The sequence below is a fragment of the Mesoplodon mirus genome, assembly GCF_964341445.2.
Source record: "Mesoplodon mirus genome assembly, chromosome: 3".
Lineage (NCBI taxonomy): Eukaryota > Metazoa > Chordata > Mammalia > Artiodactyla > Ziphiidae > Mesoplodon > Mesoplodon mirus.
In genome coordinates, this window is record NC_138978.1 from 179,492,401 (window position 1) to 179,510,309 (window position 17,909).

The 17,909-nt window shown below is 36.7% G+C and overlaps 1 protein-coding gene across 2 annotated transcripts in view; it reads left to right on the top strand.

Annotated features, from left to right (window-relative positions):
* AIDA (axin interactor, dorsalization associated) overlaps positions 1-17,909 on the top strand; it is a 44,487-nt gene that overhangs the window by 6,954 nt on the left and 19,624 nt on the right. For both annotated transcript variants that reach the window (XM_082613796.1, XM_082613795.1), the window contains exons 2-6: positions 827-896; positions 8,860-8,913; positions 9,321-9,375; positions 15,236-15,299; positions 15,544-15,650. In XM_082613796.1, the coding sequence (XP_082469922.1) occupies positions 827-896; positions 8,860-8,913; positions 9,321-9,375; positions 15,236-15,299; positions 15,544-15,650 (350 nt within the window). The remainder of the gene's footprint in view (positions 1-826; positions 897-8,859; positions 8,914-9,320; positions 9,376-15,235; positions 15,300-15,543; positions 15,651-17,909) is intronic.

Sequence of the window (17,909 nt, forward strand, 5' to 3'; positions counted from 1 at the left end):
TAAAAATTATACCCATCCTGGTGAGTGTGAAGTTGTATCTCATTGGGGTTTTAATTTGTATGTCCCTAATAACTAATGAGATGATATTCATGTACTTATTGGCCATTTTTATATATTCTTTGGAGAAATGTCTGTTCAATCAAACCTTTTACTCATTTTTAAATTGAGTTATTTTTCTTTTTATTGTTTAGCTGTAAGAGTTGAGCTTAGACTTGTAACACAGATCCATCCTTGAAAACTCATCCGAGGCGTAGCTGCTGTTTTTAAGTATGATGATAACTGGGCAAACAGTGATTTCCATGTCTGATTGGTAGAGGATTTTCTTTATTTGCCATGAAAAATACGTTCAAAAGTATCATTTGATAGAGTATCATCACTTTGTCATGGCTGTAATTTGAACTAATCTTATCAGCAAATTAATGATAGACTGATAAACTACCTCTGGCTGGTACTATTAATTGGTGCTCACTGGAAGTGTTTAAGCCGAATCTGGACAACTGCTCTTGGCTTGTTATAGAAGAAATTCGATATACTAAAGAAAGTTGAATTCGATGTCATTTGAGATTCTTTCCACCTCTATGATTCTGTTTTTGCTAGACGTCTAGAGCTGAAATTTGTCCCAGTGAAATGGTATGAAAAGTATCTTATTTCCATTGTCATTGTATAAAGAGTTAGATTCTAAAGATAATGTAGATTTATACTTTGAAAACAGAAGAAAAGTGTTATTGTACTTTACTCTGTTTTAAGAATTAAATTATTTTACCATGTTTCACTTGAAATAGTTTGCTTTCCTTCAATTTTAAAGAATGTTTCTTTCTTCTTACAGATTAGCAAGACATCTACAAAAAGAGGCCCAAGCTCAACACAATAATTCTGAGTTCACAGAAGAACAAAAGGTACCATAAAATAATCTCTAGATACATCACATTCCAAATGAAAAGGGTTCTGTCTTTTGAGTCCATTAAGCAAAAACAAACAACAAAAACTGTTATACTTAAGTACAAAGAATGATACTGATTATGCTTTGCTGAACATTAAGTAATTACTTTAGAGATACATGATTTACCATGTAATGAATTTCTCACTTAATGAATTTCTTTACTCAGCCATTTAGACTTTTAGTGGAGACCATCCACACTTTGGTTGGGGAGAAAGGGGTACCAGAGACTGGAGTTTGATTGTGAGTAATTGCATCCCACCTCAGTACTTACTTAACTCAGAACTTCCTTAACTCCTTCTCCACCTCCTCTGAAAACAAACAAAAACCAAAACAAACAAAGAACAAAAAAGCCACCACTGAAAAATAATTAGTTCAAGTCAAGAATTTGGCATAAGAATCCATCAACAAAATAAATTCATAAAGTTGCAAAATGTTTCAAGGGTGCTCTTTCTCCTTGAATTAAAATTTTAATGTATCAAATTGATTCCCTGTACTGCTAGAGATTGTGAAAAATGGGATATCTTAAGAAGCCTTACTGTAAAACAGTGAGAAGAAATGGGAGGAAACGATTCTTATTTTTCCTGGCTCAAGGTATCTAATGTTAAGTTAAATTTTAATCTCGTAGATAATGAAAAAATTCATGTCAGTTTTCCTCTCATTTCTTAAGACATTGTAAAAACTATGGTGACTTAATTTGCTTTTATTCTCTTTTTGTACAAGGAGTGGGAGTGGGAGTGATTCTTTGCACACTCTTTAAGTAAGCCTAAACAAATTGGTTTTAGTCCTTAGGCCTGTATTCATTTGATTCATCTTTAAAAGTCTTTGAAAAGAAAAAAACACCAAAAATTAGGGTCAGTCATATTTCTTACACAAGTTAGTATGTTTGCATTTTAAAAATATTTAGGGTCTGTTGAACCGGTTTGCAGGGCAGAAATAGAGACACAAATGTAGAGAACAAATGTATGGACACCAAGGGGGGAAAGTGGCAGGGGCAGTGGTGGTGGGACGAATTGGGAGATTGGGATTGACATGTATACACTAATATGTATAAAATGTGTAACTAGTAAGAACCTGCTGTGTAAAAAAATAAATAAAATAAAAAAAAGAACCTGCTGTACAAAAAAAATAAATAAGATAAAATTAAAAAAAAAATAACTAAAAAAGTTTTTGGATCTGTGTCATCTAGTGTATCTTTATTTTGTATTTTAAAAAGTAATAGAAGTTTTAAAATTTAAAAGTATATTTTTGGGGCTTCCCTGGTGGCGCAGTGGTTGAGAGTCCGCCTGCCGATGCAGGGGACACGGGTTCGTGCCCCGGTCCCGGAAGATCCCACATGCCATGGAGCGGCTGGGCCCGTGAGCCCTGGCCGCTGAGCCTGCGTGTCCGGAGCCTGTGCTCCACAACGGGAAAGGCCACAACAGTGAGAGGCCCACATACCGCCAAAAAAAAAAAAAGTATATTTTTGTTTTTTCCTTAATAATTGCTAATATCCACAATAGATTTAGGAAACTTAGGATTTTAGCTCTGGAAAATAATTACCACAGAGGAATTGTCCGGTTTGCAAATGGAAAGGAAGAAGGACTATATGCTTTATCACCTCTAAGATTAGTGAAATCTGCCTACGAATTGCTAAGGAAGTGATCAGCTGGAATCACAGAACTGAGAGTTTAAACATCTACGTTTTGAAACAATCTCAAATATCTGAGTATGTAAATTAACAGCTAACAAAGTATGTTATGACTATGGAAACAAAATGAAAGCTTAGGAAATTAAAAAGTTTAATGACAGCCATATTTTAATCACCTGTTTGCCTTGAGTTACTTATATGCCTTGTCTCCAACATCTGTTGCTTAGGTATAGGTTCTATGAGCAACACGATCTTAAATATAAACTGATTTGACCTGAAACATACTAAAGTTTTTAAAAATGTCATCAAGAAATGAGCTTTGTCGTATGCTGATGATTAGACTAACAAGAAAAAATTAGCTTTTTCTTAATTTTCTTTAACTTTCTAAGGATGAAGCTGGGGTGTTTGACAGTGCTGTGTATTTAATCTTTAATTTATAGCTGTTCTTAGTAGGCACCCAGCTGCTGTCTTTTTTCAGCTTACACAGATCTCACCCTCCACAAGGCCCAGGAGGCACCATGACCTAAAGGAATGAGCCTGAGATCTGGAGTCGGAAGACTTGGTCTTGAATCCAGTCTCTGTCTCTGGGCCTTAATTTCCTTATGTATGAAATGAGGGATTAGATAACCCTAAATGATCTTGAAAGGTATCCCTAAATCTTCAAATGACCTCTACCTTTGAGGTAGTCTGTTCCTCCTCCCCTCCTCGAGGCCTGATTTCTGAGGTATTTATTATTTATAAACCTGCCTAGGAGGCAAATGAGGCTGCCAGTAGTGACTACAGAGAGAGGTTGTTGTGCCTGCCTCTCTATTCCTTGGGCTTGCAGAAGGACCGACCCCCAAATCACTCTGTACTACATTATGAATATAAGGCAAGTCGTATGCATTTACAAATTTATTTTTCTTTAAAAATACAGGTGAAACATTCACAACGGGCCAGAAACCTCATGTTGACATTATAGGCCTTATTTCAATGTCACATAAGGAAAAACTTAGAGGCTCTAAGTTAATAAATGATTAGAAAACAAAGATTTCCCAGACATTATCTGGAGAGCATTGACTCTGAAAAATTAATAGATGTTATATGAACAGAGTTTGTGACTTGTCAGGGCTTTTAGTATGCTAATGTGTATGTTGGATTTTTAAAGAGTTTAGGTAATGGAGTATTTCTTAAATTTGTTGGCTTTTGAAAGTCTCCCTCCTCCTCCGTTTATAATATTTCATTGGGTCTGAAGAACATGTTATGGGAGATTTTGAAACCAACTGTTAGGTCTGCAAAATTAATTGAATGCCAGACCTGGCATGTAAGCCAAAGGAGAAGAAATTCGATTGTGTTTTCCTTAAAAGAGGAAAATGGAGAATGTTCCTTACATTATTCTAAGCAAAATTGTTCTATATGTTTTCTATTTGGAATTATATTCTTTATGCTTTTACTATTTTAAATGTTTTTGTAGCAGTGACAAGTTTTAGAATTATGCCAACCATTTAATAGTTTGTGGAACTTTGAAAGAAGATTTTTAAAAACCACTATATTTCTAAAGTGCTTTCTTTATGAAGGTTTTTACTGTTAGTTCACAGTAAGATTTCAAAAATATTTGATGAATAAATGCTCTGTTAGATCTTAAGTTATTGATATTTATTTGTATATGATTATTATTTTAAGATTAGAGGAATCCTGTTTTTTTAGAGAATATCTTCACAATATTTATTTTAAATCTGAAGAACTCTAAAGCAGAGCTACTGATCCCTCTAAAGTTTATTAGTTGATGGTAAAAAATCTTCATATGGCTTTTCTATTCAAAATATTCTCAAAGGTTTCTGGTGGAAAGAAAAGCAAGTTTATAATTCTTATTTGATCTTCCCTCATGATCAGTTGACATAGCTTTCATTTCATTTCTTAATAGTTTTGTCATTATAACAACAGGGTTGAGTAGCCAAAAAATAGCTGCCAAAAGCTTTCATTCGTTAAATTCCCTGCTTTGGTGTAGTAGATTTTCTCATGTAAGTTTCTGGACAGACTAGAACATCCTGTCTCATGATGCTTAGAAAGTTTTTCCCTGTTTTGAATCAAATTTAGTGGTAATGAGAATTCCAGCACTATATGCTTGTTTTACATTTTATAGGTCCCCCCTTTCCACTGCCTCCTCCCTCTCTTCCTTTCTTTCCTCCCCACCCCCGCCATCTAAAGAGTAGACGACTGGCTGTCTAAATGTAAAAAATTAAGTCTGGATTGAGACTCTACTACGTTAACAATGTGTATTTTTTCAACCTATTTTTCCTTGATATGTTTTAGCAAAATTACTTTTGCTCTTTATTTGTATATTTCTATTTCATCTTTTCCTTTCACTGCTCTTTTTGAGTTGTCCATTTCCCTAGCAAGTGACAAAGTAAAATAGCCAGTATTCTGAAAATGACAACATTTTCCATTTCTATACCACAGTAGGTATAAGCAGTTAATTTGAATGAAGTGCTAATTATTTAAATCTTTCTAAAATTAAACTTCACTTACTTTGAGTGCTTAGTCTTAATGTGTATTAGTTAATAGTGAATATTTATATTCTGACACATATGACTTTGTGCTTCTTAATAATTTTTCTGAACCATTTCTTTCTAAGAAAGTTGAAATAATTACAGTAGCAAGCACTTGATTTTGACATCAATAAATGCTGCATGTTTTGCTACAGCTGAAAATGATAGTGTTTCACTCCTTTTTTTTAATACTGATGTTGGGTGTGGTCCCTTAAAATAGTTATGAATAATGCTTATTGGTATTTTGCCATAGTTCAGTAGATTCTGTGTAAAAAATGGTTGCTTCTGCTTAACTTGAAGAAATATTTAAATTTAAAATAGATTATTAGTGGACTGATAGTTGTTAAACAACATTTTACCTTAAATGTTAAAAACATCACATCAAATGGATTGTATAGTAAAGAAGGAAAAGGAGTTAACTAGTATTTTTAAAGACTTACTCACTGGTACGTGTCCCTTAATACAGACAACCCTTTTTCAAAACCATTTTTTAAAGAACATAAAAAGTATGGCCAAGGGCTTCCCTGGTGGCGCAGTGGTTGAGAGTCCGCCTGCCGATGCAGGGGACACGGGTTCGTGCCCCGGTCCAGGAAGATCCCATATGCCGCGGAGCGGCTGGGCCCGTGAGCCATGGCCGCTGAGCCTGCGCGTCCGGAGCCTGTGCTCCGCAATGGGGGAGGCCACAACAGTGAGAGGCCCGCGTACCACAAAAAAAAAAAAAAAAAAAAAGTATGGCCAAATGGTATTAAAATAAGTGTGTTACTTTGTTGTATATATTGCCATTGTATAGAATACACTGATGTCCAGGGCAAGTTGCTTAACCTGTCTTCTGCTTTCACATCTATAAAATGGTTGTATCTAACTCATAGGGCTGTAGTCAGGATTAAATGACTTAATGTGTGTAAATCACTTAGCAGAGTCTGTCATTTAGTAACTGGTCAATAGTTGTTAGCTATTACTATTACTATATAATTATATTTATATTTAAAATTGTTTATTAGTTTTGTCAGATTTGAGTGATATATATGAACAATGATTTGAGGTTATTAGATTTTATGTAGAAAAGATTGTTGCTGGTTCCTTCACAACAGCTCTTTCAGAGGGTAAATAAAGTACCAAGCTTGGTACTTTGTGACCGCCTGGAGGGGTGGGATAGGGAGGGTGGGAGGGAGACGCAAAAGGGAGGGGATATGGAAACATATGTATATGTATAACTGATTAAATTTGTTATAAAGCAAAAAAATAAAATAAAATAAAATTAAAAAAAAAAAAAAAGAGGGTAAATAAATCTGTGAGTATCTTGATTCCTTTTGCAGCAATTAGATTAAATATAATATTTAAATGTAAAATTTCAAAATAAAATTTGACATTTTCTACACTCTTATATTAAGATTAAAAGAAATTTTTAAAGATTATGGAGATAGTTAAATATTGTTACTTGTTCCTTGACCAAGAGTCATGTCTTTTGCTCAGTCGTGGTTTATTTATTTATATATTTTTAAATTAAAAAAAATTTTTTATTGAAGTATACTTGATTTACAATGTTGTGTTAGCTTCTGGTGTACAGGAAAGTGATTCAGTTATGCATATTGATATATATACATATTCTTTTTCATATTCTTTCCCATTATGGTTTATAACAGGATACTGAATATAGTTCCCTGTGCTATACAGTAGGACCTTATTGTTTATCTATCTTACATATAGTACTTTGTATCTGCTAATCCCCAGCTCCTAATTTATCCTTCCCCCTTTCACCTTTGGTAACCATAAGTTTGTTTTCTATGTCTATGAGTCTGTTTCTGTTTCGTAAATAAGTTCATTTGTGTCATATTTTAGATTCCACATGTAAGTGATATCATATGGTGTTTGTCTTTCTCTTTCTGACTTACTTCACTCGGTATGATAATCTCTAGGTCCATCCATTTTGCTGCAAATGGCATTATTTCATTCTTTTTTATGGCTGAGTAGTATTCCATTGTGTGTGTGTGTGTATATATATATATATATCACATCTTCTTTATCCATTCATCTGCTGATGGACATTTATTTACCTTGCTTCTATGTCTTGGCTATTGTGAATAGTGCTGCTGTGAACATTGGGGTGCATGTATCTTTTCTAATTATAGTTTTCTCCAGATATATGCCTAGGGGTGGGATTGCTGGATCATATGGCAACCCTATTTTTAGTTTTTTAAGGAACCTCCATACTGTTTTCCATAGTGGCTGCACCAATTTACATTCCCACCAACAGTGTAGGAGGGTTCCCTTTTCTCCACATCCTCTCTAGCATTTGTTATTTGTAGAATTAGTGTTTTATTTTGTGAACTGCTATCCCAGCTGTTTATGGTCCACATGATAATTGTGTAGTGCCATCTAGCCTGGGTGCCAGGTACCAGGACAATACTTGTTACTCCTCTTTGCTCCTCATTTATCTTGCAAAGAAAATTGATGAAAGAGAAAACCACCAAATCTAATTGACTAAACTTTTGCAGGTCGTCAGGATGTACAGAAAAACATCCTTTTTTTTTTCCAGAATATTTTTTTTGTGAAGGCATTGCAAATATTGTACATATATACTTTTCTTGTCAGGATTTATTCCTTTTTATTAGGAAGGATTTAAAAGGCTTGATGGGCATAATTCAGCTGCTGCCTGCTCTTGCAGGTATTTGTTCTATGGGTCTCCTCCTTTTCATTTCAACCCTAGTCATTCATGTTCTTGTTCTGATTACTGTTTACATAGACAGTTGAAATAACGTGGTTGATCTTACCTTTAGTCTTTTCCCTTTTCTCCTTCACCCTATGGATACTGTTATCACAACAGTCTTCTTAAAGGGCAAATCTGATAGGCATTCTTCTGTCCAGAAACTATATGATTTATTGCTAAAGTAATAACAGATTCTGCAGCTGGTCCTAGAAGGTCCCCTTTATAATGACCTCCCTCCCCCAACACACGCATTTCACATTTCAAACCTATCTCCCGCTGCTTCAGTTTGGTACTTCAGACAACTGAACCATGATAGTTTTCCTAGTACGTTAGTTTTAGAAATCCTCCCACTCACTGGGGCTTGAATCCTAATTCCGATTCTTGTCCTGTTTCTCCAGGACATATTACCACTTAGTTTGCTGAAGCCCTATAGAATCAAGTGCCTCTGCTTTATGTTACAGTGATTCTGAATGTGTCTTATATAATAGAAACATGAGCTTATTAAAGACAGGGACTATGCCTTATCACTTGTATCCATTTTATAGCTCAGATCTGACTGTAAAATTTACCACCATTTATCACAAGTATTGATTCTGCTTAGTATTGTTGGTATATTTAATTGAACAAGTCAAGATTGGATTTGAGTCAAAATTAAATTATACCACTGTGCTAACTTTCAGATATTTTTGTTTCTAAGTCTTTTAGTGAATATCAGACTTTATGGAGAAGAAGAGAAGGTAAAGCTTAGGAGGGAAGATGCTTGAAGTCCTTTTCATTGCCCTTTAAATCATATCTAAAGCTATCATCAAAGCAAACTTGATTTAAAATTGGTTGTGGCACATTAGGTCAGGAGCGAATATATACTCACCTTCTCTGCCTGATCCCAGCCCTTTACCTCCTGTTTCTCATCTCCAAAGCCTGCAAGATGCTAAAAGAAGTAAAATTTAACTTATTTTTTAAAATTATAGATCGCTTATCAATGAAAATTAACTTGATGATTTGGACAACTAACAGTTATGATGTATTTGGTATTTATAGCTTTTTCTTTTTCCTACAGAAAACCATAGGCAAAATTGCAACATGCTTGGAATTACGAAGTGCAGCTTTACAGGTAAATAGGTTCCCCCCCTCCAACTTTGTAATATAAGGAAAAGAAATTATTGTGAACTATTCTGATAAAATATTAGCATTCATGCCAAAAGCAGTACTGTCTCAGCAAGGTTTTATAAAGTAAGAATTCATGGGTTAAACTCATATTAAAAGATTTAGTTCATATTATATAAACTGTAAAAATAAAAGATATGACTTCAATTTTTTTTCTGTTATTTTTAGCCTGAATGTTCCAAAAAACACAAAAACAAAAACCAGTTTGGAATTTTTTATTTTTTTACTCTGAAAGCAAGAAATAGATTCATTTATTTTGGCTACTTTTTGAATATGTCGTCAACCACTTAAAAGACATAGGGTGCAGTGAAATCTTTGTAATAAAAATATGTAATACGCATGTTTTAAATTCAGTCCACACAGTCCCAAGAAGAATTTAAACTGGAGGATCTGAAGAAGCTAGAACCAAGTAAGTTTTGTTTTATATTTTTTAGTGATACTCCTTTAGAAAAATATTTGGGCTATTATGGATATTAAGGTTATTTAGCAGAGATGCTGATTTGAGTCATTTCTGTTAATATCTAGTCCTATGTAATTTTTTGGTGCTTTTATAATTCCTGTAATATTTATAGTAATTATTCTTTGGTTCACTTTCATTATAGAATATGAAAAATTATTTAATTCTATGTCATACCTCATCTATCTGTTTTAGCCTTTATTTTGTTTTAATCCCTTTAATAAGACTATAATTAAATTACTTTGGTAAACATTTACAGTAGAGTCTACTGGAGAATATAAAGTTATAGTTATTGATGCCTATTTATACTGCATGTCACTGAAAACTGCAGTCCAGCTGTTTGGTCTGCTCTATAAAATATTTCCTTGTTGTCCTCATTTTCCTTCCTGAAAGTTTTTTTGAGGTAAACAATTCCTTCAAATATTTTGGTGGTTAGGTTGCTGCTAGATGAAGCTTTTTTGCTGGTTCAAATGAATGTTCTCTTAGAGGAAATGTTTGAAATATAAGCAAGGGCACAAGTATTGAATATCACCACAGTCAATTTTAGGACATTTTTATCACCCCGTAAAGAAACCCTTTATCCGTTAGCATTCAGTCATTTCCCTCCAGCTTCCCCGAATTCCCAGCCCTAGGCAACCACTAATCTACTTTTTGTCTCTATAAATTTGCCTGTTCTGAACATTTCATATAAATGGAATCATATAATGTATGGTCTTTTGCAACTGGCTATATATAAGATTATTTTAAGAAAAGCACATTGATGGCTTTAAAAAAAAGATTTCAGCTGCAGTTAGGATGTCTGAGTTATATAATGTTTCTAAAGAAAATCATAACATTCAATTTTAAATGATAAGAATAATTAGGATTTGGGATCCTTACCTAGTCACTATTTTCCATTTCTTTTCAGTTTGTTTCCAAATAAAACTTAAGAATCTGTTAGGTATGTAGGATGACTGTAAAGTTTGTAAACGCTTATACTCAGACATTTATTATCTCTTTCCATAGACACGCTCAGTTATTCCTCCTGTTGCCTCATAGACTTGCTCGTTGGTAACAGTGGTTGCCATTTTTTCGAGTAGCAGCAGTATGCCAAGCACTCAGATAAATCGTCTCAACGGCATTTTGCTTACTGACACTTGCCCGTGATCTTACAGCTTGTAAATGCCAGAACCGGATTTTGACCAGGGTTCTAAGTGATCTCAAAGCCTGCATTCCTACCACTGCACTCTGTTATTAATACTTGGAATGGTGCAGTATTGGCATCAATCCTAAATATCATGGTTCTTCAGGTCAAGCTCCTGAGAGGTTATTGGCCCATATCTTAGTGGAAGATTGGACTAAAATCTGCATTAGTCTTCTACTTTGTTTGTTTATTTTATTTTATTTTTTTTAAGATTTGGTGTGAGAATGGAAAGGAAAGAGTATTATTGGGATTCATTTTGTTATAGTTTGAATTTATATAATGCTTCTCATTTGGATTTCTCCCTTCCTGGTACTTATTATCTTTTTAGATGATTTTAAGTTGCTGTTGCCTCTAAAAGGAACATAAATGTGTATATTGTATCTCAGTAGGATATGCTCTGTAATTAATTTTGAAGTTATAAAATCTAGGCACTTGTTATGAGTTAATTATTTTATCAGAATTAAACATTTTCTATAAATTGGTGTTTGACTATATTTCAGATTAAGTGTCCTTAGTCAAGCTGACCTCTGCCTCTTCTAAGAACGTTAAGGAAAGGAAAATTAATGAATGACTGTGTCTTTAAACATGTTAGTCCTAGTTGGTTTATTTTGCTAATGTATTGTTCCTTCAAAGTTTTAAAAATATAATCCTGTCTGAAATTCATACTAAAACTAAGATCTTGAAAGTACTAGTTACTTGACTTTCTTATGTTAATCCTTAGTAACAGACTACTTCTTACTCAAACTTGTCCCCCCGTGACGACCCCATAAACTGTGAAGTTCCCTTCCATTAATTCATCTTTGAAGGCCCCGAAGAAATCCCACCTTTCTCTGAAAGCTTTCCGTGCTTTTCCTAGCCATAATTAAACTCTACTTCATGTCCTTTCTAGGAGCACTTTTTGTAGCCACCATTGTAGTCTTCCCTGTATTTTTCTCACTTATATTTATTTCTGTCCTCAAGAAGATTGTGAATAACCTCTGTATTTTCGCCACAGGGCCTCATTCAACGCTTTGCCTATAGTATGAACTCGGCAGATTTTTAAGTTGAATGTCTTCAGGGAAACTTCTCACATAATTAAAACAATAACCTTTCAGATGGGAAGCATTTGCTCATTTTTGCCTACCACAAAAATGAAAAATGTCAGCCACAAAAGAAGAATACATCTGGGGTGTGTGTCTGTGAGATTTTTAGAGTGTCAGCTTCAGGAGGGTTGCAGGGCCTGATCCATGACAGCAGGCTGAGAGTGCTGAGTTCTTACCAGTAGTGGGGGGGGACTGTGTGTGTGATTTCTACTGGATGAGCCAGTTAGTCCCCAGTGGTGGTAGACTCCATGCTCATGATAATACCTTCCATGGAATTATAAACTTGCTCCTCTCTTCTCTAAATCCTCCTAAAATATAAATATTAGCGTCAGAAGAAAAATCCTATGTAAAGTTTATGTAGAACCCTATTTTTTTTTTTTTCTTCTGTACACGGGCCTCTCACTGTTGTGGCCTCTCCCGTTGCGGAGCACAGGCTCCGGACGCGCAGGCTCAGTGGCCATGGCTCATGGGCCTAGCCGCTCCGCGGCATGTGGGATCTTCCCAGACCGGGGCACAAACCCGTGTCCCCTGCATCGGCAGGTGGACTCTCAACCACTGAGCCACCAGGGAAGCCCCTAGAACCCTATTTTAAAAGGACGTTAGAATCCCTGTTATTCCATAGTTGGTGAAAATGGAAACCTATCCTACATTTACAGAAAGGGAGAAAGGAGCTGTTATTTTTCTTCCAAAGTTATTCACACAAATTAAATATCTGATATACTCTATACTTATAAATACAAAATAAAGGAGAGGCTATTACTGCAAAACAAACATTTCCTTTTCAAAGCATTGATACCTAAGGAAAGAAAATACTGTTTAATTCTTTTATTATAATACAAATTCAAGACATTCTTAATGACTAATATGATTTTCAACTTTTTAATTGATGTTGTTTTGTACATATTTTTAAGGTTTGATTTTTTCCTTTTTATTATTAAAATGTGATCATTTCTGGTATGGATATACATGATCTTTTTTTTTTGTCACCCATTCCCTGTTCTCAGTATCTAGCATAATACTGTGTAAGTGATTAATTCAGGGGTCCCCAACCCCTGGGCCGCAGACCAGTATTGGTCTGCGGCCTGTGAGGAACCGGCTTCACAGCAGGACGTGAGTGGCCGGCGGTGAGCGAGCTAAGCTTCATCTGCCGCACCCCGTCGCTCCCCATCACTCCCCGCCGCTCCCCGTCGCTCCCCATCACTCCCCGTTGCTCCCCGTCGCTCCCCGTCACTCCCCGCCGCTCCCCATCGCTCCCCATCGCTCCCCGTCACTCCCCGTCGCTCCCTGTCGCTCCCCATCACTCCCCATCGCTCCCCGTCACTCCCCGTTGCTCCCTGTCGCTCCCCGTCGCTCGCATTACCACCTGAACCATCCCCCCTCCCTCACCCCCAGTCTGTGGAAAAATTGTCTTCCATGAAACCGGTCCCTGGTGCCAAAAAGGTTGGGGACTGATGAATTAATTGATACTTGAGTTGAATGAATAGCTTACAATGAGCATTCATGCACCAAGTTTAGAGAGGATAGTCTTATAATTTTAAAAATAGTCCTTCTTAGTGAGATCTGAAATAATAGGATTCTAGTCAGCCAGATAGGGAAAACTATGGAGAAATAAATTACCATATAATAATGTAGACTTATACTTTTATGGTACTTCAAATGTTCCCATGCAATGTCATATACTGTGTTATTTAATTTAATTTTCTCAACAGTCTGGGAAGGAAATGGTATTCTGATTTTAGAACTGGGGAAGCAGAGATTCAGAGTAGTTATGCGAATGCTCAAGTCATTAACATCCTTGTAGGGCTAAGATCTGATTTCAGATCTTTTGCTACTTCCCCCTTGCTTATCAGACTTTAGCTCTACAGTCCATTCTATTCCTTGAACAAGCTCCTGCCCCAGAGCCTTTGTTGTTGCTCTCGCTTGTTCTCTAATTCTTGGAGAGCCCTTGCCCCAGAGCTACTTGTGGACATTTCCTCTCATCCAGGTCATGGCTCAAATGTCTTCTAGTAATTCAGGTGTGAGAGGCCTACCCTGTTCACCTCAGCTGAAGTTATCCCTCTATTCCACGTACACAAGCACCCTCTGTGTCCTTCAGTACACTAATTGTGGTCTGAACGTTATCTTGTTTATTTGTTGGCTTATTATTGTCTGCTTTTCCTGACTAGGATCTAAGATCCACATGTGAGGGCAAGAACCCTCTGTCTCTATCACTGCCATATCTTTAGCACTCAGTGCACGTTTGTTGAGGAGAAGAAAAAGAGAGGAAGAATGAGGGTAAGAGTTGGAGAGGGAGAGAGAATAAGAATGAGTGAGAATCTAGACCCAAGTCTCAGACTTCTCTCCCCGAAGGGCTTAGTAGGAGTGCATATGTTAGAAGAAGTCTGATAAACACATCCAGCTCCGATTGGAGTAAGGCATATAATTGCAACCTTGTACACAGGGATTTCCTTTTTGGGGATGACAACATCCATACCTATTTTAGCTCTCAACTACAGGACTCCAAACTTAGAGAGACTGAATAAGTTGAGTATAAAATCATAGAGGGCTTCCCTGGTGGCGCAGTGGTTGGGAGTCCGCCTGCCGATGCAGGGGACACGGGTTCGTGCCCCGGTCTGGAAGATCCCACATGCCGCAGAGCAGCTGGGCCCGTGAGCCATGGCCGCTGAGCCTGTGCATCCGGAGCCTGTGCTCCGCAACGGGAGAGGCCACAACAGTGAGAGGCCCACGTACCGCAAAAAAATAAATAAATAAAATAAAATAAAATAAAATCATAGACATATTTTGGGTTGCCCAATTAATGCTATTACTTCACCTTCATATAGTTGCAGGTAGTTACTGGGAATCCATAAGACCAGATATGAAGCACTAAGTTACATATAGCACCTCTCTTTAAGTTTACATGCCAGGATATAGTCATTGACCACAACCATAATGCAGGAGGTGGTACCATGTTGTTTGAAGACTTCTCTTGAAGATAAATCCCTCTTTGTGTTTGTGTGTGTGTGTAAGAATATATGTACATATATGTATGTATATATTACACATTTATAATAAACTATGGTAAAATGCGTATGAGAATTATAACCTCACTACTATAAACTTTACCAGTTTTATGGAGTTGAGAGGAAGTCTAATCAGGACGTAGAATAAGATATGCTCATGTCCCTCTCATTGGTCATCTTTGACACCAATCTTTTAATTTAAATACTCCAGGGAACAGTTACTCTCTTCTCTGGTGCCCCATGTCTCACGTAGGACTTTGTACATAGAACTATTTCAGGGTTCATTTTCCATAAGGGCTCTGAGACTCTAGAAGTAATTCTCCTTGGAGGTCTAACAATACTCTGAAATTACTGGTACTTGGAGTATGGATATTTTCATTTTGCTAAGATAGTTAATGGCTTGTGGCTCTGGATGATGATAAGATTGGGAATTTTTTAAAAGTATTAATAGGCATAGTAAAATTGACTAAAAATCAGTCATTGACAATAAAATTGTTTATTTTGATTCATGAGATAATTCATATGTCTTTTTCTTTTTATTCTAGTCCTAAAGAATATTCTTACATATAATAAAGAATTCCCATTTGATGTTCAGCCTGTCCCCTTAAGGTAAAATAAATAAGCACCAATATTTGTCTTCTTATTCTATCATCTTATTTTATACCTATTTTTCAGAGATTTCTGGATGTTTTATATCAGTGTTGGTATACTGATATCATTAGTAGTAACATATTAACATTTTATGTCAGCGTTTTTTATATCAACATCTTAACCTAGGAAATGAGTAGCTATGAGGCTTCTCTAGTATATTTAGTTTTGTAGCTCACTCTTTTTTCTGTCCTTTTGCATGTAGAAGGATTTTAGCACCTGGTGAAGAAGAAAATTTGGAATTTGAAGAAGATGAAGAAGAGGGTGGTGCTGGAGCAGGGTCTCCTGATGCCTTCCCTGCTAGAGTTCCCGGTGGGTATCACTTGTTAAAAATATACATTACTTAACTCAATACAAGGTCAAGGTGTTTGGAACTTATTTTGGTATTTGCTAGTAGAGAGTAAAACCTCTCCAGGGTTCATGCCAGTCTTAAGCAAATGGTCATGTTTTGGGCAGTAGCTGTTTTATAAGTATAGTCTGAAAGTATCTTACTATCTGTTTTGGGGTTCCAAAGACCACCTTCGGGTTCGGAGATTCACTAGGAGGACTCACAGGACTCAGCATGTGATTGTACTCACAGCTGTGATTTATTCCAGAGAAAGAATACAAAAACAAAGTCAGCAAAGGGAAAAGGTGCATGAGCGAAGTCTGGAGGAAACCAGGTGCAAGCTTCCAAGAGTCCTTTTCCAGTGGAGTCACATAGCTTGTGCTTGATTCCTCTAGTGACAGATTGTAATGACATACGTGAAGTGTCCACTAGGGAAGCGGGATGCACATTAGAGACTCCATGCCCAGAGCTGTTACTGGCGGCTGATCACATAGACACCCTCTGCCTAGCACTGACCAAAATTCCAGACTCCTAGAAGGAAAGCAGATAATTCAGCATAAACCATGTTATTTGTAAAAATAACTTAGGCACAGTGACCATTCTCATCAGGGGATAGTAGGAACCCTCCCAAAATCCAGATTCCCAGACTCTAGTTAGGGGTCAACCTTGTACTCAGGCCTTTCTAAGAGTAACCGTCTCAGACCTGCTATGTTAACTCTTTTCTGTGCACTGTTGTAAGTACTTCTTTAATTAATCAAATTGTGGTCATTAAAACTGGACCCAGGGAGAATAAATATTAAGCAAATGCCCTTTTCTTCCCATCTTGTTTTAGGAAAGCAAATAACGTATGGCAAGGCTTTTTGGTTTACAGAAGATCTTCCCTCTCTGTCAGTAACTTAGGCAGGCACCCTGGATAAATTTCTTGCCTCTCCCAATTACTGTTTTACTCTGTTCTGTTCTTATGCAGTACACAGTTTTTATTTCTGGTAAACTATAATAGTTCACTTTAGTGTACTATGCTGATATATTGTGATGTATTTTAAAATAGACACCAGAAGCTTTAAGATACAGCTAGATACAATTTATATATTATCCTGATAACTTTCTTGGTAATAAAAGTACAGGCAGACCTTGGAGATGCTGCAGGTTTGGTTCCAGACCACCACAATAAAGTGAGTATTGCAAGAAAGCAAGTCACACAGATTTATTGGTTTCCCAGTACATATAAAAGTTACGTGTACACTATAGTCTGTTAAGCATGTGATAGCATTATGTCTAAAAAAACCAAGGTACATACTTTAATTAAAAAAATACTTTATTGCTGGTACTTCCTTGGTGGTCCAGTGGTTAAGAAACTGCCTTCCAGCGCAGGGGACTCAGGTTTGATCCCTGGTCAGGGAACTAAGATCCCACATGCCATGGGGCAGCTAAGCCCGCGCGCCGCAACTACTGAGCCCGTGCGCCACAACTAGAGAGCTCACGTGCTGCAACTACATAGCCCACGCGCTCTGGAGCCCACACGCTGCAACTACTGAGCCTGCACACTCTGGAAACCTCTCTCCACAACTAGAGGGGAGCCCATGTGCCGCAGCCAAGACCCGACGCAGCCAGAAATAAATAAATAAACAAATATTAAAAAAAGAAAAAAAAATTTTATTGCTAAAAAAATGCTAGCCCTCATCTGAACCTTCAGCTAGTTGTAACCTTCTTGCTGGTGGAGAGTTTTGTCTAACGTTGACAGCTGCTGACTAATCAGGGTGGCGGTCGCAGAAGGTTGGGGCAGCTGTGGCACCTTCTTAAAATAAGAGCACAGTGAAGTTTGCCACCTAGGTTGACTCTTCCTTTCACAGTTTCTCTCTAGCATGCAGTGCTGTTTAATGGCACTTCATCCATAGTAGAACTTCTTTCAAAATTGGAGTCAAGTCTCTCAAACCTTGCCACTGTCTATCAACTAAGTCTATGTAATGGTCTAAATTTTTTGTTGCCATTTTAACAATCTTCACAGCATCTTCACCAGGAGTAGATTCCATCTCAAGAAACCACTTTCTCTGCTCATCTGTACGAAGCAATTCCTCATCTGTTAAAGTTTTATGAGATGGCAGCAATTCAGTCACATCTTCAGGCTCCACTTCTAATTCTAGTTCTCTTGCTACTTCCACCACATCTGCGGTTACAATGGTAACATCAAAGATCACTGATCACAGATCACTGTAACAAATGTAATAATAATGAAAAAGTTTGAA